At 60.1% G+C, this 19,695-nt stretch overlaps 3 protein-coding genes across 7 annotated transcripts; 2 read left to right on the top strand and 1 right to left on the bottom strand.

Moving 5' to 3' along the window:
* The first annotated feature begins 1,360 nt into the window (after nucleotides 1–1,360).
* SRPK3 (SRSF protein kinase 3) lies at nucleotides 1,361–5,741 on the top strand. 3 transcript variants are annotated; one of them, XM_069463278.1, is made up of 16 exons: nucleotides 1,361–1,416; nucleotides 1,488–1,618; nucleotides 1,785–1,893; nucleotides 2,025–2,112; nucleotides 2,416–2,505; nucleotides 3,018–3,122; nucleotides 3,199–3,364; nucleotides 3,463–3,488; nucleotides 3,977–4,106; nucleotides 4,193–4,232; nucleotides 4,332–4,432; nucleotides 4,516–4,616; nucleotides 4,969–5,076; nucleotides 5,152–5,221; nucleotides 5,301–5,393; nucleotides 5,557–5,741. In XM_069463278.1, exons 1-16 carry the CDS (start codon nucleotides 1,361–1,363, stop codon nucleotides 5,739–5,741), a joined length of 1,599 nt encoding a protein of 532 aa, XP_069319379.1. The 3 variants fall into 3 exon arrangements, with proteins under 3 accessions (XP_069319379.1, XP_069319378.1, XP_069319377.1); XM_069463277.1 differs by adding an exon at nucleotides 3,742–3,744 and having other exon boundaries at nucleotides 4,193–4,432; XM_069463276.1 differs by having other exon boundaries at nucleotides 4,193–4,432.
* Nucleotides 5,742–6,002: 261 nt separating this feature from the next.
* IDH3G (isocitrate dehydrogenase (NAD(+)) 3 non-catalytic subunit gamma) lies at nucleotides 6,003–14,464 on the bottom strand. 2 transcript variants are annotated; one of them, XM_069464579.1, is made up of 13 exons: nucleotides 14,309–14,464; nucleotides 10,717–10,758; nucleotides 10,499–10,510; nucleotides 10,120–10,217; nucleotides 9,597–9,709; nucleotides 8,290–8,350; nucleotides 8,036–8,168; nucleotides 7,652–7,785; nucleotides 7,273–7,375; nucleotides 7,024–7,170; nucleotides 6,601–6,695; nucleotides 6,455–6,515; nucleotides 6,003–6,208 (listed from the first exon to the last, which is right to left on the bottom strand). In XM_069464579.1, the coding sequence occupies exons 1-13, from the start codon at nucleotides 14,387–14,389 to the stop codon at nucleotides 6,107–6,109; spliced, it is 1,182 nt and encodes a 393-aa protein (XP_069320680.1). In that variant the 5' UTR covers nucleotides 14,390–14,464; the 3' UTR covers nucleotides 6,003–6,106. The 2 variants fall into 2 exon arrangements, with proteins under 2 accessions (XP_069320680.1, XP_069320681.1); XM_069464580.1 differs by lacking the exon at nucleotides 10,499–10,510.
* Nucleotides 14,465–14,587: 123 nt separating this feature from the next.
* SSR4 (signal sequence receptor subunit 4) lies at nucleotides 14,588–18,991 on the top strand. Of its 2 annotated transcripts, none has more exons than XM_069463337.1 (6): nucleotides 14,588–14,822; nucleotides 16,579–16,697; nucleotides 17,871–17,945; nucleotides 18,094–18,183; nucleotides 18,528–18,593; nucleotides 18,824–18,991. In XM_069463337.1, the coding sequence occupies exons 1-6, from the start codon at nucleotides 14,756–14,758 to the stop codon at nucleotides 18,926–18,928; spliced, it is 522 nt and encodes a 173-aa protein (XP_069319438.1). In that variant the 5' UTR covers nucleotides 14,588–14,755; the 3' UTR covers nucleotides 18,929–18,991. The 2 variants fall into 2 exon arrangements, with proteins under 2 accessions (XP_069319438.1, XP_069319437.1); XM_069463336.1 differs by having other exon boundaries at nucleotides 14,692–14,822; nucleotides 16,582–16,697.
* Nucleotides 18,992–19,695: the final 704 nt, after the last annotated feature.

Below are 19,695 nucleotides of genomic sequence, written 5' to 3'. Positions count from 1 at the left end.
CCCAGCACCAGGCTCCTGCCCACCGCCTGCCCCACCAGCCTGCCTGCCTCCCCACCCGGGCTCGTTTCTAATTTATAATGCCCCTCCCCTCCCCCCACTGTATTTATTTGCTTGCTAGAGAATCACATCTGGAAATAAAACCGACATACATCTCTCTAGGAAAAGCCCAATCCCCAGCCCCTGCCTTCCCCTGCAAGACTCAAATTGCTGCCCTGTGACTGTGACCTGCTGCACAAGAAAAAAGAGGCCACCAGGCAGCCTCGGGCTCCGCTCTCCTCCCTGCCCGCATCTCCCTTGGCCTCATAGGAAAGCTGTCCCCCTCCGTCTATGTCTGTCTCACCCCTACCACTTCTTTCCTGGCACGAGTGTCTCCCATCTTGGGACCACCACTATCACTGCCAAGCCACCTCTGCTTCATTTGGCCCCAGTGGCCCCCAGCTGGCCTCCCAGCTCCACATTTGCGCCTCTGTCCCCTTCTTGAAGCAGAGTGATCTAAGAGCAGAAGTGCTTGTCAGTCTCTGCTGTAAACCCCATGCTGGTACCCCCAGACTCCAGGTGGGGCCCCTCGCCCACCCCCCGACCATGCTGCAGCAGTGGCCAGCACATGGAGGCCTCAAATGCCCCCTCTGGGGACCCAGGTGGCTCACGGGGGGCAGTGGCTATGGGCTGGCTTGCTTCCCAGAGGTGGATGAGGTGCCCTCAGCTCGTGCCCTGACCCCTGCTCTGCCAGGTGTCCCCAGTGATACCACATTCGGAGAGAGCACTGGCTCCCACCTGTCTTAGGTGTGACAAGCCACAGGAAAAGCAGGACCTTCTAGGAGTGGGTGGAAATGGGGCTCCAACAGGAATGGGAGGGGTCTCCTCCAGGAAGACACCACAGGGGCTAAGTGGGAAGTCTGAGAACATTCTAAAAGCACCACCAGTGCCCAGGGGCACAGGGTAGGGGCCCAGGTCACCATGTGGACCATGTCCTTTCAAGGGTGGCCCCCTGCAGTCAGCCCTGGAGTGCAGCAGCTTGGCCTGCATACGAGTTACTTCCTCCCTGTGTAGGTGGGTTGTGGGGGCTGATCCTGGGGACGAAGTCGCCACCACCTTCCCCTCAAGCAGTAACCCCCTCTCCCCCTGGGGCGGGTGCAGAGCAGGAGGGCAGCTCGGCCTGGGGGCCGGGCTGAGGCTGTCGCTGCGCCGCCTGCTCCCCGCGCCACATACCTTGCCCACGGCCGAGCAGCTGGGAGGCTATTTATAAAGGCGGGTGAGATCAGCGGCCCGAGGCTATAAATGCACGGGCTGCAGCCGGGCCCCACAGGAGCAGCCGCCGGGGCGCCGGAGCTGCGGGCTGGGCTGCGTGGCCACGGCCGGGATGAGCGCCAGTGCGGGCGGGGGTGGCGGTGGCGGAGACAGCGGCAGCAGCAGCAGGTAGGGCTCGGCCCGGGCACTCGGGGCCCCTGGCGCCTCGCACGCTCACTGCCCGCCCACCCCACCCGCAGCTCGCAGGCCTCCTGCGGGCCCGAGTCCTCGGGCTCCGAACTAGCCCAGGCCGCTCCAGCACCCCGAATGCTGCAGGGGCTCTTGGGCTCTGATGATGAGGAACAGGAGGACCCCAAAGACTACTGCAAGGGTGAGGCTTGGCCTTGGGCGCATGCGGCCATATGCCACATGCCACTGCAGGGGCCCCGGACAGAGCAGGCCCAAGTGGGCCAGATGGCCAGCTGGGCTGAGCTGTCCTGGGGGCGGGGGCGGGGGAGGAAGAGGCCCACCCGTGATCTATCAGCTCCCTTTGGCAGGCGGGTACTATCCCGTGAAGATCGGCGACCTGTTCAATGGGCGGTACCACGTGGTGCGCAAGCTGGGCTGGGGCCACTTCTCCACCGTCTGGCTGTGCTGGGACATCCAGTGAGTGTCCCCTTTTGGCTTCAGGGCCCAGCGCTGGCTGGGACCCTGCCTCTGGCCTTGGTTGGGGCCACCGCAATGTACCCCTGTGAGTCTGGCCAGGGCCGCAGCCTACAAGGGTGTCGGTATTGCAGGCGCAAGCGCTTCGTGGCCCTAAAAGTGGTGAAGAGCGCAGGGCATTACACAGAGACAGCTGTGGATGAGATCAAGCTCCTGAAATGTGTGAGGCGCCTCCCCTACCCTCTCCTAGCTCCCCTGGAGCTGCCCGGGGCCTGCTGATGTGGGTGCAGGGCCTGCTGGGGCTTGACGGGGCAGGGCGGGGCTCTGAGGGGCAGCCTCCAGCTGGCTCTGCCGGAGTGGGAGGACCTGGCGGAGGGACAGGAGGGGCCGGTGGCCTTTCTTCCAGTAGGACCCAGCTGGAGCAGGAATGGGGGTGGGGGGAAGAGGTGCTTCAGGGGACGCCGAGGGGAGCAGCTGGTGAAGGGAAAGTTGGAACCACCTGTGGTCCCTTGGCTTTTGCTCCAGGTCCGGGACAGCGACCCTAGTGACCCCAAAAGAGAGACCATTGTCCAGCTCATTGATGACTTCAGGATCTCAGGCGTTAATGGGGTCCGTATCCTTTGCTGGATGAGCAGTGTGGCAGCGAAGGGACCAGCTAATGCCTTTCCAGCTACTTGAATCTCAGTTTGCTGATCTGCACGATGGGGCTTTACCCCTCCCGGTGCCACCGGTCTATGAAATAACCCCATCCCTTTGGGTGATTGTGCCTACATGGGGGGAGACCAGGTTGTTGCTGGCGACCCACGGATGTTGCTGAGTTGCCCCCGAGTGACAGGGGCTGCCTCTGCAGCAGTGCCTTCCTTTTGGGGGACTGCCAAGATGCCCTCTAGCATAACTGGGCATAGCAGTGAGGCAGGCCTGAAAGGCCTCCATCTCTGCCCCTCCAGTGTTCCCTCTCTAGTGTGACCACAAAATGTACCATCCTGACCGGCACACCTCGGAGTGACAGGGACACTATAAATAATGTTGGGATAATGGTGACCGTCAGGACCGCCTGGGGCTGAGGGTGGGCGGGGCCGATGCCCCAGCTGTGTGCCCACTGGCCTCCTTCACTCCCGGCCGCGGACGTGTGCATGGTGCTGGAGGTCCTGGGCCACCAGCTCCTTAAGTGGATCATCAAGTCCAACTACCAGGGCCTGCCTGTGCCCTGTGTGAAGAGCATCGTGAGGCAGGTGAGTGCTGCCCACTGGGCTGCCCGGTCCAGCCCAGCCGGGGCCGGTGCTGGTGCTCAGGTGTGGCCCTCCCTAGGTGCTGCATGGCCTGGACTACCTCCACACCAAGTGCAAGATCATCCACACCGACATCAAGCCTGAGAACATCCTGCTGTGTGTGGGCGATGCGTACATCAGGCGCCTGGCGGCTGAGGCCACAGAGTGGCAGCAGTCCGGGGCACCACCCCCATCCCGCTCCACAGGTACCAGGAGCCCGTACAGGGCAGGGCTGGGGCCTCTGGGCCTCAGCTTTTGCCTGAGCCTCTGTTCCTCTCTCCCCACGCCCCACCTGCACCCTCAGTGAGCACTGCCCCCCAGGAAGTCTTGGTAAGTCGGGACCCTCTTTGCCCCTGCCTCCTCCCCACACCACCCCCGCCCCCCGTGAGCGAGCTGGGGCCATCTCCCCCAAGCTCAGCCCTCAGCCACACTGGCTCCACGCCACCTCCACGGCAGTCCTGCCCCGATGAGTGATGCACGGGGTGGGTCTCATGTCTCAAACTGCCTCAGTGGAAGGACACTGTGTCTTCTCCTAATGGTCACTTCAGGCCACCTTAGGTGGGGCAGGGAAGGGGACGGGGAGCAGGTCCTCCCCCTCCTATAGAGCTTTAGGGAGAAGGACAGGCAGGGAGGCGGGAAGATGTGTGAGGAACAGGTGCCAAGGGTGGGCTGAGGGTGGTGGTGCCACACTCTGGCATCCACGGGAGCCCTGGGGCCTGGAGGCCTTGTCCCTTGCGGGGCGTGCAGGGAAGCTCCCACTGTCAGGTTGAGGGGGGTGGGCGCCAGGAACCCTGGGATGACCCTGGCTCTGACGGCAGACTGGTAAGCTGTCCAAAAACAAGAGGAAGAAGATGAGGCGCAAGCGGAAACTGCAGAAGCGGCTGCTGGAGGAGCGGCTGCGGGACCTGCAGAGGCTGGAGGCCATGGAGGCGGCGGCCCAGGCCGAGGGTGAGGCACCGGAGGGGTGCCGGGCCCCAGCGCAGCACGGGCCACGGGGTACCCGCTCACGTGCTGCCTCCACCCCATCTCCCCAGACTCCAGCTCAAGACTAGAGGGGGGCAGCGGCTCCACCTCCTCTTCAGGCTGCCACCCCGGGGGGGCCGGGGCAGGCCCCTCCCCAGCTTCCTCCTCCCCCACCCCAGGGGGCGACCGCAGCCTCAGCCCCTGTTCGCAGAGCTCCGGCTTCTCGGGCTCCCTCTTCTCTCTTGCTTCGGGCTCCATCCTCTCCGGCTCGTCCACTCAGCGTGAGACCGGGGGCCTGCTGTCACCCAGCAGTAAGTTGAGTGGCGGGCATTGGGTGGCAGGGCCAAGAGGAGTCGGACCAGCTCAGTCTCTCCCCCTTCTCTTCCTTCCCCAGCACCGTTTGGTGCCTCAAACCTCCTGGTGAACCCCCTGGAGCCCCAAAACGCAGACAAGATCAAGATCAAGATCGCGGACCTGGGCAATGCCTGCTGGGTGGTATGACTGAGCCCTGCAGTGCAGCACTGGGGGTCTTGGTCTGAGGGTGGAGGCACAGGCCCACTCTTGGGGAGCCCCCACTACGGGCCTGTGGTGCACACGACCCACTGGTTCAGCCAGGGGCACGAGCCGGCATCAGTCCTGCCCAGTCAGCAGAACTGGGCCATGGCAAGGGGCAGGGGCCCACTGGGAAGGGGCCAGTCCCCCTCCAGGGAGATCTGGGGACCCTGAGGCTCAGAGCAAGCCCCACCAAAGCTCCTTGGGTTCACGGACCAGAGGTGGGAGTCGGGTTCACTGGGGCAGGCTAGCCTTGGTCCCCAGCTCCTGTCCCCAGGGCTCCCCTTGCCTCCAGCACAAGCACTTCACTGAGGACATCCAGACGCGGCAGTACCGGGCCGTGGAGGTGCTGATCGGCGCTGAGTACGGCCCCCCCGCGGACATCTGGAGCACGGCGTGCATGGTACGCCCACCCGCTGCCCCGCACCCAGGGCCCGGGCGCTCCTGCCAGCAGCCTCACCTTCTTCCCCACTTCCAGGCCTTCGAGCTGGCCACCGGCGACTACCTGTTTGAGCCTCACTCTGGAGAAGACTACAGCCGCGATGAGGGTAGGGCAGGCAGGCCCTGGGCTCAGCCTCAGGGCCTCCCAGCCCCCCGCCTGCACCCCAACCTCCTCTCCATCCGCAGACCACATCGCTCACATCGTGGAGCTTCTGGGAGACATCCCCCCGGCCTTCGCCCTCTCGGGCCGCTACTCCCGGGAGTTCTTCAACCGGAGAGGTGGGCACCTGAGCAGGCTCCGGCCACCTGGCCGTGGGGAGGGTGGGGCGGGGCTCTTGTGTTCTGAAATAGAGGGAACCCAGAAGCCAGAGGCCTTCCTGGCAGAGCCTAAGTACCAGGCAGGCCTGGGGACAGAGCCTGATGCCCACCTGGCCACCCTCAGGAGAGCTGCGACACATCCACAACCTCAAGCACTGGGGCCTGTACGAGGTGCTCATGGAGAAGTACGAGTGGCCCCTGGAGCAGGCCACGCAGTTCAGCGCCTTCCTGCTGCCCATGATGGAGTACATCCCTGAGAAGCGGGCCAGCGCGGCCGACTGCCTGCAGCACCCCTGGCTCAACCCCTAAGCCCTGCCTCCCCGCTCTCAGTGCCTTGAGGGACGCGGGCCCACTCCCGCCGCGCTGCGGGAGCTACCCTCTGCCCCCCCACCCCACGGCAGGGCAGACAGGTGCGGGGCTAGGGACCGGGCCCATCTTTCAGAATGTGTTCTGCTCACGGTCCTCCTACAGAGTCCTCAGAGCGGGAAAGAAGCGTGCGTGTCTCTTTCTTAATAAAGTGTGAACTGAAGCGCCCGCGTCCTACAGTGAGGGAAGCACGTGGCCAAGAGCTGGGGCAGAAGCTAGTTTATTCTGGGGTCCGCCTACCGAGCTGGCTGAGGGTGCTGGGGGAAGGGCGGATCTGAGGAGCGGGCCAGGATGGCCTCAGGGACAACCTAGGCCTCCACGGCCCTGCCATTGACGATGCGGATGTGGCGGATGATGTCCTGGATGGCTCCGGATGTGGTGCCCTGGCCCCCGATGTCTGGAGTGTGCATCTGCGGGAGATGGGCTAGCTGGGCACACACCAGGCCCCACCAACGCCCTGCACCTCACAGGTGGCCCATGGTTACCCACTGTCTCCCATGGCCTGCAGGGCCTGGAACGGCCACCAAGAGGGCAGTGGTACCAGCTAAGGCCCAGAAACCCTACCTATCTAGTACTACCCTCGCTTTGGGGCCCCAGTCAATGCGGATTAGAGGAGGGAGGCTGAAGGGCAGGGGAGGGAACAAGAGGAACCTCACGTTTTCGTTGTCCATTGACGCCAGGACAGCCTTGCGGATGGAGGTGGCGTAGGAGTGGAGCCTAGAGGAGGGGAGAGCCAGCTTTGGTCCTCAGGGCCTAGAGGCTGACCGGCAGGTTCACGGCCAGTCATTGGGAAGCCCCTTACTTGAGGTGGTCTAGCATCATGCAGCTCGCCAGCAGAGTAGCTGTGGGGTTGGCAATGTTCTTATTGGCGATACTCTTGCCTGTGTTCCTCGTAGCCTGAAAGAGGCAAGATGGAGGCGAGCGGGTGGAGAATGTAGCAACATTCTACTCACGTGAATCGGCCAGAAACGGGAAGCAGACAAGTGGGTGCTGGGGAGGGAATGGGGAGAGTCTGCTGATGGGGACAGGGTTTCCTTTTGGAGTGATGAAAACGTTCTGGAATGGGATAGTGGTGATGCTCGCACGACCCTGGATATTCTAAAAACCCCTGGATAGTGCACTTGGCATGGTCGAACAGCATGCTGCGTGCACCACACCGCAACAAGGCTGTACGGGGAAGACCCTGGGGCCGCACCTGAGCCTTGGCGCTTCTGGCGGCACTCACCGTCTCGAACACCGCGTACACGTGGCCGTAGTTGGCCCCAGCCACGAGGCCTGGGCCCCCGACCAGCCCTGCACAGACGTTGTTGACGATGTTGCCGTAGAGATTGGGCATCACCATGACATCGAACTGCTGGGGCCGGGACACCAGCTGTGGGGCAAGGAAGGGGCTGAGGAACACATTTGGGAGCACGAGTACAAGAAGCCCAGGGCACCCAGGGCAGGAGGTGACAGAGCTGTGTAGGCCACCTACCTGCATGGTGGTGTTGTCCACAATCATGTTCTCGAAGGTGATCTGGGGGTAGCGGGCTGCCACCTCCCTGCAGCACTGGAGGAAGAGCCCATCACCCAGTTTCCTGGAAGCGGGAGGGAACAGGGCACTAGCTGGGGCCGTGACAACAATCAGCCAGAGGGCCTGGATGTACAGAGGGTCATGGCAGGCTGAGGCCTGACTTCTAACCTGCCCCTCACCTGCAGGAGGGGCGTGATCCCGTTCCACCTCCCCTAAGTGTGGACTGTGGCAAGGTCTCAGGGCAACGGGGCACACACCCGGGTGTAGTGTGGCCCCTTGGTAGGTGGCCAAGGTCTTGGACGCTATGGCCCCGAGAGCAGGCCGAACGGGAGGGACATACATGATGTTGGCCTTGTGCACAGCCGTCACTTTCTTGCGCCCACTCTCCTGGGCCAGCTTGAAGGCGTACTCCGCAATGCGCAGGGACTTCGCCTTGGTGATGATCTTCAGGCTCTCCACTACTCCTGCCACACTCTGAGAAGGGGACGGGGAGAAGGGACCTCTGTTGGGGCCTGCCTCAGGGAGCCCATCGGAGAGCCGAGCTGGCCAAGTGGGCTGGCGCGATGAGGGCACAGTGGGAAGCAGCCCTGTCTCTCAGTATTTTTGGCTTCTTCCTTGCGGGTCCGCCTGTTTCTGGTTCTTTAAGGTCTCCCCTCAACATGGACCACGGCCGGGCTCATCCCCAGCCCCCATGGCTTGAGAGGGTAACCCAGGCCTTGCCCACCTCATGCTCCAGGCTGCTGTACTCGCCCTCTGTGTTTTCCCGGACGATGAGGATGTCTATGTCCTTGTGCCGGGTCACCACTCCTGGCAGGCTCTTACAGTGGATGACATTGGCATAGAGGTCCAGGCTGGTGCTGGGAGGGGACCGAGAAAGAGGCAGGCTAGGCCTGATTGGCAGCTGGCCAGGGCCAGACTCTGCTGGCACACCTTACCCTGGCCCCCACCAAGCTGCAGCCCCGTGCGCTTGGCTCTCACCGAAGGATGTTGTTTCGGGACTTGTGAGACGGCGGCAGGTTATGGTTTGTTTCAATGTTGCCTACAGAACACACAAGACAGGCAGGCTGGAGAGGGCCCCCCAGGCTCAGCCTCGCTGTCACACTCCCCCTTCCTGACCCAGGGAATGTGTGCCAAAGGCTGCTTGAATCAGAGGCGATTTCGGCAACAAAAATACTTCGTGGTATGCTAGAACGCAACTTCCAACGTAAGCCCCACGAGGGCAAAGGGGCGTGCGTGGGTGTGTTTTGCTCACTGATGGGTTCCAAGGAACTAGATGGCACCTGGCACATACAAGGCACCCTACTTACTGGGAGAATGAATGTACAAATGAATGAAGAAGGCTTGGCAGCCGGCCAGCAGGCCATGCCATTTCCCATCCAGGGTCTGGCTCAGTAGAAAGTGACCACTCCTGCTTACTAACAGGTTGGCTGGTCAGGCTGACGCCAGCAAGGTGACCTTGGCCATGGTTACTGTCAGGCCCCACATCAAGGTACCACACAAGCCCCAGCTCAGGGGCAGGCAGGAGCTGCTTGGACAAGGCCAGACTGGCCCAGGGCATCCCGAGGAAAGGAAGCAGGGGGCCAATGGCCGCTGGGAGCAGGCAGTGAGAGGGTAGGGTACCAAGCAGAGAGGCCTTTCTCGGCAGCCCACAAGGGCCACCTATCCCTCCAAACTGTACCCTGCCCACACTGACCTCACCCAGAGTGCCCAGGGTACCCTGTGATTGGCGTGCAGGCCCCTCCACTCGACTGCCAGGGCCTGGGGCTCTACCTGGGTTCATCTTTGCTCACATGCTCCTCACGCAGAGCAGGCAATGAGCTTAAGTTTGCAGAATGAGTGACAGAAAAAGTTTAAGGACCTGGACCAAACCAAGGCAAACTCAGGAAAGGTTACTAGAATCACGTCTGTGCCATCCACAGCTTTGCCGGCTAGAGCCAAGGCAGCAGGCAGAGGGTCAGAACTGCATCTCTGTGACATCTGGTCTGTGAAGAAAGACTCTGAGGGTCAAAGCTGACCCCAGCAGAGAGGGCTATCTGAGAAGGGAAGGAGCGGGTGGGGGGAGCCTGTCACTGGACAGGCAGGCTCACACACAGCCATTTCTACCAAGATCTCAGGGTCCCAGCATGAACAGGCCCACAGAAGCTTCCACCCCGTCTCCAAGCACAAGGGTCCTCTCTGGCCAGAGAAGACATGAAATCAGAGCCGTGGGGCCCCACAAGGGTCAGCTTGGAGGCATAAGGAATCACGCGTAGGGCCCCATCCTGGCCTCTGGGCCCGGAGCTTACCCTTTAGAGCCACGCGGTTGCGACGGATGGCCATGATGGCATTGCGGATGTCCTCTTCATCACCATTGGAACTCACGTGCACCTCCTCAAAGTCCACAGGCACACACGCGTGCCTGGGGCAGAGCAGGGTCAGGGAGGCTGGCCCAGGGCCTCCCCCATACCTCCTCCAGGAAGCCTGCCAGGCTGCCGGGTGCAGAGGCCTCTCCCCTGTTGCTGCCTGCCCTGACCTGGCTCTGGCTGGGGGGAGACTGGGCCCACCTGCACTGACTGACGGGGGCACGCTTGAACTCCCCAATGCACACTGTCACCAGGACCGGTGTGACCTTCCCCATGTTCAGGCCAGCCTGGCAGGATGAGAGGCACTGGGATGCAAGGCCTGGCCTCACAGGGCCTCCTGCCACTGCCTCACCAGGTGTCCCCGGTATCCTCTTGGCACAAAGCTCTCAGGGGCCCCCAGCTGGGCCCAGGGCACAACCCTCCCTGGGGGACAAGGCAAGGGGAGGTGGGCCCAGGGGCTCTGTACCTGAACACAGACTTGACATGCAACATGAGCTCTGGCCCAATGCCATCCCCCGGGATCATAGTCACTGTGTGCCGCCCACCATACTTAGCCGACGGAGGCTGGAAGGAAGGGGATGGCGAAGGTGGGCCTTCAGGCACTTCCACGTGCTCCCCAGCTCAGCGCCCAAGTGCTCAAGCCAGTTCCCTTCTGCCCACCAGCACTGATTCCAAAGGCTGGCTAATTGCAAGGTGCCAAACTGGGGTGCCCCCAACCCAGACAGGGCTGCTCATCTGGGACTCCCTGGTCAGCAGCAGTCCCCACCCCTACCTGGACTTTGGTCAACCCCAAAGCATCTAAAAGCCCCCAAATCAGACAGGCAGAGGAGAAGAAGGATACTCACAATTGTTTGTTGCTAGAGGGGAAACAGAAGGGAAGAAGGCATGATCAGCCAAGGTTGGAAAAATAAGGCTATGACCAAGGAACGGGAGCCTTCTCCCTGGGTGCACTGTCCGGCACAATTCAGGGAAGGACACAGAGGACCAGGGGCCAAAGAGGCACAGGCACATGTACACACACACACACACGCACACACACACACACACACAGGCAGGTACTTACTGAGGAGATGCTCCTCCGGGGGGCCTCATGGGCACCGAGAACCTGGCGAAAAGAACCCAAGTACCAATGTTTGTCGTCCAGCTCAGAAAGTCAAGTTGGCCAGGGCTGACATGCCCAGATACACCCCAACTTGTGCGCCACCATCCTGTGAACAACTGCACGCAATATGCCCCCAGACAGACGGCTCCGAAGCCTCTGTTTTCCAAGGACTGGCCCACTGAAGCACCATGCAAAGTGGTTTCGCCCCTTCCCGCCTCCTTCAGCCCTTTGGTCAATTTATTTAAAAATGTCTGTCTCCCCCCCTTTTTTTTGCTTCTGATTCTACTTTGGCCAATTATTCCTGCTCGGTGACGTTTGTAACACGGGAAAATCGGCAAACTAAACCTGGTACGATAGGGAAATCATCACAACAAACCACAGGTCCATGACAATAATAATGTCATCACTTCTTTTATCATTTTTCCTTATTACAAAAGTGGCACATGGTCACTACAGAAAAAGCAGAACACGGAGAGAACAAGCCTCCCTGAGACAAGCACTGGCAGCCCCCTGGGGAAGGGCCCCTCAGAGTAGAAACTGAAAGCAAATGTGTATGGAAATCCAGCCATTTCTAGAAGACTGAAAACAGATTCAATCTCTAGGAAGGCTTTCAGAAAGGACTGCAAAACTGCTTCATGGTCCTAGCCAGATGACAAATGTCCCCAACCCCCTGACTGGGAAACACCTGACAGCTTCAGAGTAAAAGCTAAGCCAAGCAGGCCAGGTGCTAAGAAGTGACCCCACTGTCCTGGAAGGAGAAAAGATGCCCATGTCCCAGGTCCCCCTGCAGGAGGGCTTTCCTCTCCTCCCTGCTGTGCCCCACCTAGGAACACATTCGAGATAGTGGCAGAGCCAAGGTCCTCCTTGTCACTTGGAGACACCCTGCCACTTGCGCACCAGGCAGCAGAGTGTTCTAGCCAATGGGAGAGGTGCGATGGCCATTCTTCAAAGAGCTCTGCCTTCCCACTAGAAGTCTAGAAGGCTCGGGCGGAGCCTGACCGTTCCCTGTCTGGGTCCACCTGGGCAGCATTCACAAGGGGCCCTCTTGCACGAGCTGTGGCAATGCAGGTGTGCCACTCACCGGCCCAAGCCTGGGGTTAGGAGGCGGTGACTACTAGGACCAGAGCCCCGAGGGTACTTCAGCTGATCTGTGCAGCACCTGGATCTACAGCCACAGGCACACTTGGGACTTTTCTGTGTTCTTTCTAGCACTTGTCAAGGTATGGATTCATCTTATTTGTAGGTTCTCAATACAAGTACCTAGAAAGTGGCTAAGACAGCCCTTCCTCCAGGGAGCCTTCCCTGATGCCCTACGGCTGCTAGGTTGGGCTCGCAAGGCCCTACCTATTCCCTTCCCCCACCATCTGGGGACATCTCTCCAGGTTATGGTCGCCTTGCCTCCTCCCTAACCCCTCAGCCCCTGAGAGCAGGAGCCATGTCTGTCTGGTCTCCCATTGCCACTCCAGGGATGCAGCACAGCGCCTGGCCCAACGCTGGGACACAAGGAACATTTGCTGAGTGAACAAGCACATCAGAAAATGAAGAAAGAAATGGAGACTAGGAGACCTCGCTTCAGATCTACCATCTGCTACTCTTGAAATGGCTCTGTGTCTTCATCTGAAATCCACAGAATACAGGTGCCTACTTCAGGTGACTGTTGGAAAGATTCCGTGAGAGGAGCTACCTGAGCTGTTCAGTCCCTGGCAGGGATTCCAGCTGTGCTAAGGCAGCCTGCCCCTTCACCCGCCAGTCCCTCCAATCAGAGTTCAAGGATGGTGTCCCTGGGGGGGAGGTGGGGTTGACTCCTGCTGCTCCCAACAGCAATGTCTCCTGGGCTTTAACTGTGGCGGTGGGTGAGCCAGCCTCTGGAGGACCCCCACTGGGCCTGGCTGAAAGCCTGTGCACCTCCCCCAAGGATGGCAACATCACCACCAGCGCTGAACCTCTCCTGCACTTGGTCCCTACACCAGATGTTCCTCTGGGCTTTGGCCGACGACCCAGAGAGCTCCCTAGATAGAGACTTCCCTGACCTTACTTTACAGATGCGGGCACTTTCTTTCAGGGGGTCACAAAGGTTGCGCCCAGGTTGCCCTGTATAGTTTCCAGTCAAAGGAGCCCAGTGTGAGGCAGGATGGGATATGCACATGCCTCCTGCTCTTCCATCATCCTTTGATAGGTACACAGAAAGAAAGGGGTCCAGGGTAGTACGTGCTCTTGCTGAAGGGCTCCCACATGCCACATCTTAAGCCTACTGAGGCTCTGCTCTTTGGCATGTTTCTGTTGGATCAAGTGCCAAGGGTAGCTGAATGTTTTCCCAGGAGGTCCCAATTAGTAGGACCCAAGATCTGGGGCTCCTCTCTAAAGGTTCTTATGCCCAGGAAAAGCAGTCTCAGGGCAAGGCACTGCCCAGCTACCAATCATTCACTGTGCCCCACTCCCACCCCAACACACACAAGCGCACTCACACAGGGGAGGTCAGAGAGGAGAGGAGACAAATATCTTCACCAAGAGCTTCCAGGAACCCAGCTGCTAGAGTCATCAATGCCTCTGGAAAGCCTCTATATACTGTTGCCCTTCCATCAGCAAATTGGAAGTCAGCATTTTAAAGAGAACTCCCTAAGGCACAAGCTTCCACAGGGATCAGAGGGAGGAAACATAGCAAGCAGAAGTGTCCATGGGGAGTGTCATCAAAGACACCAAGTTCTGGAAGGTCAGTGTTGGCAGGATCTTTTGAGACCCTTCCCCTCACTGGACAGAGGGGAAACTGGAACCCAGAGAGAGGAGGGGACTGGCCAAGGGCCACACAATGGGTTAGTGTAGGAGCAAGGCCTGGAGGCCCTATCTCTTATATCCTGGGGCCAGCCAGCTGGCTTGCTGCTGCTTCAGATGGTTTCCAACCCACCTGGGACCTAAGTTATCCTCATCTTCAGTGTGTGTAAGGAAACAGAAATCGAACCTGAATAACCAGGACCCCAGACACAGAACTTCAGAAGCAATGCCCTCTTCCCTCACAGCTTCCCGCCCCCGCCAGCCTCACTGTGCCCCGCTCCCTCCCATTCCAAGAGCCTCAAGGGGAAGGGCATCTGAGAGTCTAAGAATGTGGGAGGGATCATGGGTGACTAACAAAGTCTGATTCTTTGCCACCAAGACAGGTGGCAAAGCCGTCCAACTGAGGGAAACCCGTAGAAGATCTTGAGTCTAGGAACGGGATTCCCAAAGCGACACGAGAAAGGTGGGCTGGGACACGTGACTGTCTCAGAAGGGCTCAGACAAGGACATTAAGGAAGTGACACCTGGCCGCCGCGGCACACTCTCCCGGCCTGCCCAGAGAACCCCCGCCACCAATGCAGACCCCTGGCCGGACCAGGGCCAACTTCGGCCAATCTCCTCACTGACATCGGAGGCGGCCAATCAACCCTGGCGTACAGCCCTCTCCCCGCCCCGCATGGGGCCCACAGCCAATCGGACTCCAGGCTGCTGCGAGAGCACTTGCCCCCCCAACCCCCACCCCCAGCGAGCGCTGCGACTGTCCCGTGGCCGGCTCTCCTCTCACCTCCCAAGGACGGCAGAAAAGGGCCGGCCTGAGTACTGCCTTCGCAGCGCCGCCAGCAGCAGTCACTACCTTCAGCGCCATGATGGAAAGTGAGAGCCACCTCCCGTCCCAACGCGCAGACACCGACCTCGCGAGAGTTCGTTAGGGCGAGACGTCCTCGAGGCAGGCTCGGGCCCTGCACTGCGCACGCGCGGCTGCGCCGATTTCCCCCGCCCCCTTGTGGCGCCTAGAGCTCCGCCGCGGCAGCCGCCATCTTGGCGGGGGGGCGCGACTAGCTGGGCCTCGGCTTGGGGAGGAGACACGTCAGTGCCGCCAGCGACGTCACGAGGCCAGCCGGACCAGCAGGCGCACGATTGGCTGCCGCTGCCGCTTACGCGTCGCGCTTCCTCGTCTGCCCCTCATGTTCAGGGGAGCTCGCTCTCTTTTTCCCTCGGCAGAGAAGAGGCGATGGCGACGATGGCATCTCTCGGCGCCCTGGCGCTACTCCTGCTGTTCGGCCTCTCCTGCTGCTCAGGTAGCGGCCTGGCCAGAGCTGCTTTCTGGCGAGCCTCTGTCGCACGCAGGTGGTGCTGGGGGGAGGTGGGGTGCGGGCGAAGTGGTGGGCTGGCCCTTCTCGGGGCCCGTCGCTGCGGGCCGGGCCGGGCCTTCCAACGAGAGGCAGGTGGCCTCGGGGCGCGGCAACCAAAGCACCACACACACGTTTACCCAGCAGCCTGGCCATATCTTTTCCTTGTCTGTTCATGCGAAGAAAAGTCCCAGAGTCTCCATTGTCTCCCGGCCCCTAGCTCTAGCAGGGTGACACAGGTCCCTGCTCCTGCTCCCGGAGGAGGGTCGGCCAGGAGCAAAGCTCTAGAGCGCAGAGTGATCGCGGCGGGGAGCCACATGGGCCGGTGCTGTGCGGGCCAGGCTTCCTCGGGAAGTGAGAGCTAAGTGAGGAGAGGGAGCAAGGACGTTCCAGGCAGAGAGCAAGAGAGGGGCGAGTGGGTCTTGAGTGCCAGGCCCCTCACCAGGGTTTTCTGCAGAGCTGAGCTGCAGTCCCCTTGATTGACATTCCTGAGTGATTCTTAACACCTGGTGGCGGGGTTGAGCTGTGACTGGAGTCCAGAAGGGTGTTTAGGAGGTTGTTGCAGCAGCCAGCACCCGGCCTGGGTCCTGGGCTGGGTGGGGCTGCTTTCTGCACGCTCACTCCTGCCGTACTTCATGCCAGCGCCTTTGGTGCCTGCAGTGTTTCACCAGCCTCACTGGCCTCCCTGCCTGCACCCTTCTCACCCACCCCTCAGGAATTCCCTGCGCTGCAGCCAGGGACATCTCCAAAGGACAGACTTGGCTGTGAAACCCCTTCAGGGGCTCCACAGTGTCCACAGGAAAAAGGCCCAACTCAGCAGGACGCAGAAGTGCTGCGGGACCCATTCCCTGAGAACTGTCCCCCACTGCCATTCCCAGGCATCTGCCTCCTGCTGTCTAGACCCAAAACCTCCTTTGATTTCCTCAACTTAAGCCATCACTCTGCCAGGGCATCACATTCGGAGAGCAGTTGGCTGAGAACTTGCCCACTTGGGGTAGCATTTGCTTCACATCCTCTCGCGTAAGTGGCACCCTTCCTTTGCTGTGGCCCTCTGTGGTTATGGAGCTGGCTAAGCCAGGGACCTTTCTGTCAGAGCTGCCCAGTTTGAGGGGATGAGTTGTGCCTCCAATCCAGAGCCTCTCCCATTTGCTTCCCTCGGGAAACACTGGGACCGCTCTTGTCCTTTTGTCACCTGGCTGGGGGTAGAGACCTTTCCCCTCATCTTGAAAGCCCTGTGTACTGCCTGGACCCCACTTGGTGTCTCTGCCAAGGATGCCTTCACTAAACTGGGCTGTGTATGGCTCTGAATTGAGGCTGGCCTGGCCCTCTGGGCTTCCAGGGTATTTCAGGACCCAGGCAGGCTGTCACATGGCCTACCCATCGTAGCTGTGGGCACTGACGTGAGCTGTGCAGTGATTCAGCCCCCACCCACCCCACACACACATACAGTCTTCCTTCACCGTTGCAAGGCACTCCCACCTCTACAAGGCCTCCCCTGCCTGCCTTCTCGGCCGTCCCACTTTGCCACTGCATTTCCAACTGAGTACTTGGATCTGAGTCCCATATCCTACTTGGAAGGGACAGAAAGGTCCTGTGTGTCCTCAGCTGCCTGGGCCTGGGAGGTGAGGCCTTGCAGTCCTGTCTGCCTTCAGCCTAGCACGCTAAAGCTGGCTTTACCAGGTGTTTCTGTGCCTCCTCCCCACAGCAGAGGCCTGCGTGGAGCCCCAGATCACCCCTTCCTACTATACCACTTCAGATGCCGTCATTTCCACCGAAACCGTCTTCATTGTGGAGATCTCCCTGACGTGCAAGAACAGGGTCCAGGTGAGGCAGGGGGGGTTCAGCCAGGAGGATGCAGGGGTGAGAGGTGGGTGTAGGGGTGTGAGGTGCTCCTCACTGGCAGTTGACAGAGTCCAACCTGAGGACCCATGTCAACAGAGGGAGAATAATTCCAATTCACGGGGTGTGGGAGAGATCAGGACGCAGCAAGGTCCAACCCTAGCAAGTGTTTACTGACCATTTTCCTGGCCTCCATTGTATGCTTTGCCTACACACAGTAACATGGGGTGGATACCCCACTGTTTCCAGAATAAATGTCTGGAACACGAGAAAGGGCCAGGGTCAGTTCCTAGGCCCCTCCGTCCCTTTTCTGGTTGCTGTTTGCTAGTGCATCTGTTTGGGTGTTTTTAAGTTCAAGATTGAGGAACCTTGGTTTCAGCCCCTGACCTGCATTTGCAAAAGTCCAAAGAAGGAAGTTGGGTCTTTTTCTGGTACAATACTCCTTGGGAGGCCAGGCGCGGTGGCTCACCCGTGTAATCCTCGCATTCTGGGAGGCTAAGACGGGAAGATCGCTTGAGCTCAGGAGTTTGAGACCAGCCTGAGCAAGAGGAAGACCCCATCTCTACAAAAATAGAAAAAATTAGCCAGGCGAGGTGGCGTGCACCTGTAGTCCCAGCTATGCGGGAGGCTGAGGCAGGAGGATTGCTTGAGGCCAGGAGTCTGAGGTTGCTGTGATCCAGGCTGACTCCACGGCACTCTAGCCTGGGCCACAGAGTGAGACTCTGTCTCAGAATACATAAATAAATAAAAATAACAATACTTCTTGGATGAAATACCCCTTGAACAGCCATTTGGTAGCACTTGACCATGGTACGTTCAGAGAAATAACAGGGACATTTTGAACATCCCACCCCTGTTCACAGTTAATAGGCTAGCTGTGAGTCAAGTTAGATCAGGCCATAGGGGGATCTAACCCTGTCCCCTGTCAGGGAAGATGGACACAGAGAGACAGTGACAGTTGGTTTCCTAGATGGCTCTGGGTTGTGCCAGGCCCACCTTTGTGGTTCTTGCTTGGTGCCTCCTGCCAGACACGTGGCAGCCCCACGCTGGGCTTGGCCTCCCTGCCCACAGGCCATGGCGCTGGCCCAGACAGCACAGTGGGGCCTCTGCCCATACCGAGAGGGGAGAAGGTGATTCTCCCTTTGTTCTCTCATCCAGAACATGGCTCTTTATGCTGACGTCGGTGGAAAACAATTCCCTGTCACCCGAGGCCAGGATGTGGGGCGTTATCAGGTAAGGGATGTCGAGTTTGAGGTTGTTGAGGGGAGGCTGCCTGCTCATGGGCATGACTTGAAGCCCTGGGGTTGGCTCAGTTGAGTAGGGGCAGGGAAGCCCCTCATGTGTCCACTCTGCCCACCCCCTGCCAACACACCCAACCCAGGTGTCCTGGAGCCTGGACCACAAGAGCGCCCATGCAGGTACCTATGAGGTCAGATTCTTCGATGAGGAGTCCTACAGCCTCCTAAGGAAGGTGGGTATGGCCTGGAGCCCTCCGAGGCCCGAAGGAGGGAGGGCACATCCCATTTCTGTAGCGATCTCTAGCCTGCTCTCCCTGTGGTCCCTTCTCCCTGGACCTTTGGCCCACTGGGGGCCTTGCTTATGCAGGGCAGGATGGGCCAAAGGGGGGAGGTGCTGGCAGCAAGTCCTGAGCCAGGTGGGCGCCTTCCCGTGCTGCTGGCCCACCTGGCCCTTCCTCGCATGTCTCCTGCCCATTTCTCTCCTCTTCTGGGTCTTGGGCAGTGTTCCTGCCTCTTCTAGCCACCCCCACCCGGGCAGCCCATCTGGCACTGCCTGACCCCAGCACTTCCCTTCCAGGCTCAGAGAAATAACGAAGACATTTCAATCATCCCGCCCTTGTTCACAGTCAGTGTGGACCATCGGGTAAGTGGCCTGGTCCCAGAGGGACAGGGAGCTCATGGCACACCTTTTCTTTTTTGGGGGGTCAGGGCTGAGTGAAGGTTCCCATTTCTCATCGTTTCTACAACCCTAGCTCTACCTGCTTGGCCATGATTGGCCAGCATGTCTTTGTCTCCCTGATGGAGGGTGACCAGGGCTGGCTAGTCCATTTGCTTGTCCCTCCCTGAGCTCGCTCTTGATTTCCTTTCTTGCAGGGCACCTGGAATGGGCCCTGGGTCTCCACTGAGGTGCTGGCCGCAGCGATTGGTCTAGTGATCTACTACCTGGCCTTCAGTGCAAAGAGCCACATCCAGGCCTGAGGGCCGCATCCTCAGCCCTCCCTTGCTTCTTTCAATAAACAGTCACTGGGCGTCACGAACACATTTGGGACACAGGGCTCCTGGCTTGCGTGCTGGGGCCCAGCATCCCCTTGTCTGCCTGGACAGCAGAGGCGCTGAGTGGGAAAGGGGCTGGCTTCGGTCCGGGACTCCCCTTCCTCCCCAGGCGAAGCCTTCCCTGTCTGGTCCCCGCAGTGCCGTGTGTCTGCCTTCCCTGCGTCTCCCTCCTGGTCGCCTGCATGGTTTCCGGGTGAGGGCATGGGGGTTGTCCCCCTCCTTGCCAGCACATGACCTCATCTAGCAAAGAAGACTCTGCTTGTTCTCTTGCCCCGGTCCCTGTGGCACAGCAGTGTCTCCATCTGGCTGCCTGTCTGGGGCGAGTCTTCCCGTGGCAGCCTTGGGAAGGTCCCTTTGACCTTTCTGGCCTGGCTCCGAGTGGAGGGCGGGGAGGAGGGCTGCTCCGCCACACCTGCCAGTGGGAGTGGCATCTGGCCTGGTCAGAGAAGGCAGAGGCCCCTCCCAGCTTCCCCCAAATGCAGCAGTCAGCACCACGGTGGCATGTGGAGACACAGCCAGCCTTGTCTTCATACTGGCTCCTGTGTTTGGAGCCTGGGCACGAGCCACACGCTGAGGCACTCTCCATGCTTTGCTGGGTGAGTGCAGTGAGCACCCCCATCTTGCTGATGTGGTCAGCGCTGGCCCGTGAACCAGCTGCCTGCAGCACACAGCTGTCCCGGGGGCTGGGCCCT

The sequence above is a fragment of the Eulemur rufifrons genome, chromosome 30 (genome assembly GCF_041146395.1).
Source record: "Eulemur rufifrons isolate Redbay chromosome 30, OSU_ERuf_1, whole genome shotgun sequence".
NCBI classification, from domain to species: domain Eukaryota; kingdom Metazoa; phylum Chordata; class Mammalia; order Primates; family Lemuridae; genus Eulemur; species Eulemur rufifrons.
Note: the sequence above shows the minus strand (reverse complement) of the source record. Positions and strands in the feature narration are given on the sequence as shown.

What these genes read in the sequence shown, in the direction of transcription:
- SRPK3 (XM_069463277.1), top strand. Translation starts at nt 1,361, where the DNA reads ATGAGCGCCAGTGCGGGCGGGGGTGGCGGTGGCGGAGACAGCGGCAGC. An exon ending in GGGCCTGCTGTCACCCAGCA is followed by an intron (nt 4,433 to 4,515) that starts GTAAGTTGAGTG and finishes TTCCTTCCCCAG; the next exon opens with CACCGTTTGGTGCCTCAAAC. An exon ending in TCTGGAGCACGGCGTGCATG is followed by an intron (nt 5,077 to 5,151) that starts GTACGCCCACCC and finishes CCCCACTTCCAG; the next exon opens with GCCTTCGAGCTGGCCACCGG.
- IDH3G (XM_069464579.1), bottom strand. Translation starts at nt 14,389, where the DNA reads ATGGCGCTGAAGGTAGTGACTGCTGCTGGCGGCGCTGCGAAGGCAGTA. An exon ending in TTTTCTGCCGTCCTTGGGAG is followed by an intron (nt 10,759 to 14,308) that starts GTGAGAGGAGAG and finishes TCTTTTCGCCAG; the next exon opens with GTTCTCGGTGCCCATGAGGC. An exon ending in TGGACAACACCACCATGCAG is followed by an intron (nt 7,171 to 7,272) that starts GTAGGTGGCCTA and finishes CTTGCCCCACAG; the next exon opens with CTGGTGTCCCGGCCCCAGCA.
- SSR4 (XM_069463337.1), top strand. Translation starts at nt 14,756, where the DNA reads ATGGCGACGATGGCATCTCTCGGCGCCCTGGCGCTACTCCTGCTGTTC. An exon ending in AGGATGTGGGGCGTTATCAG is followed by an intron (nt 17,946 to 18,093) that starts GTAAGGGATGTC and finishes CACCCAACCCAG; the next exon opens with GTGTCCTGGAGCCTGGACCA. An exon ending in CCTACAGCCTCCTAAGGAAG is followed by an intron (nt 18,184 to 18,527) that starts GTGGGTATGGCC and finishes CTTCCCTTCCAG; the next exon opens with GCTCAGAGAAATAACGAAGA.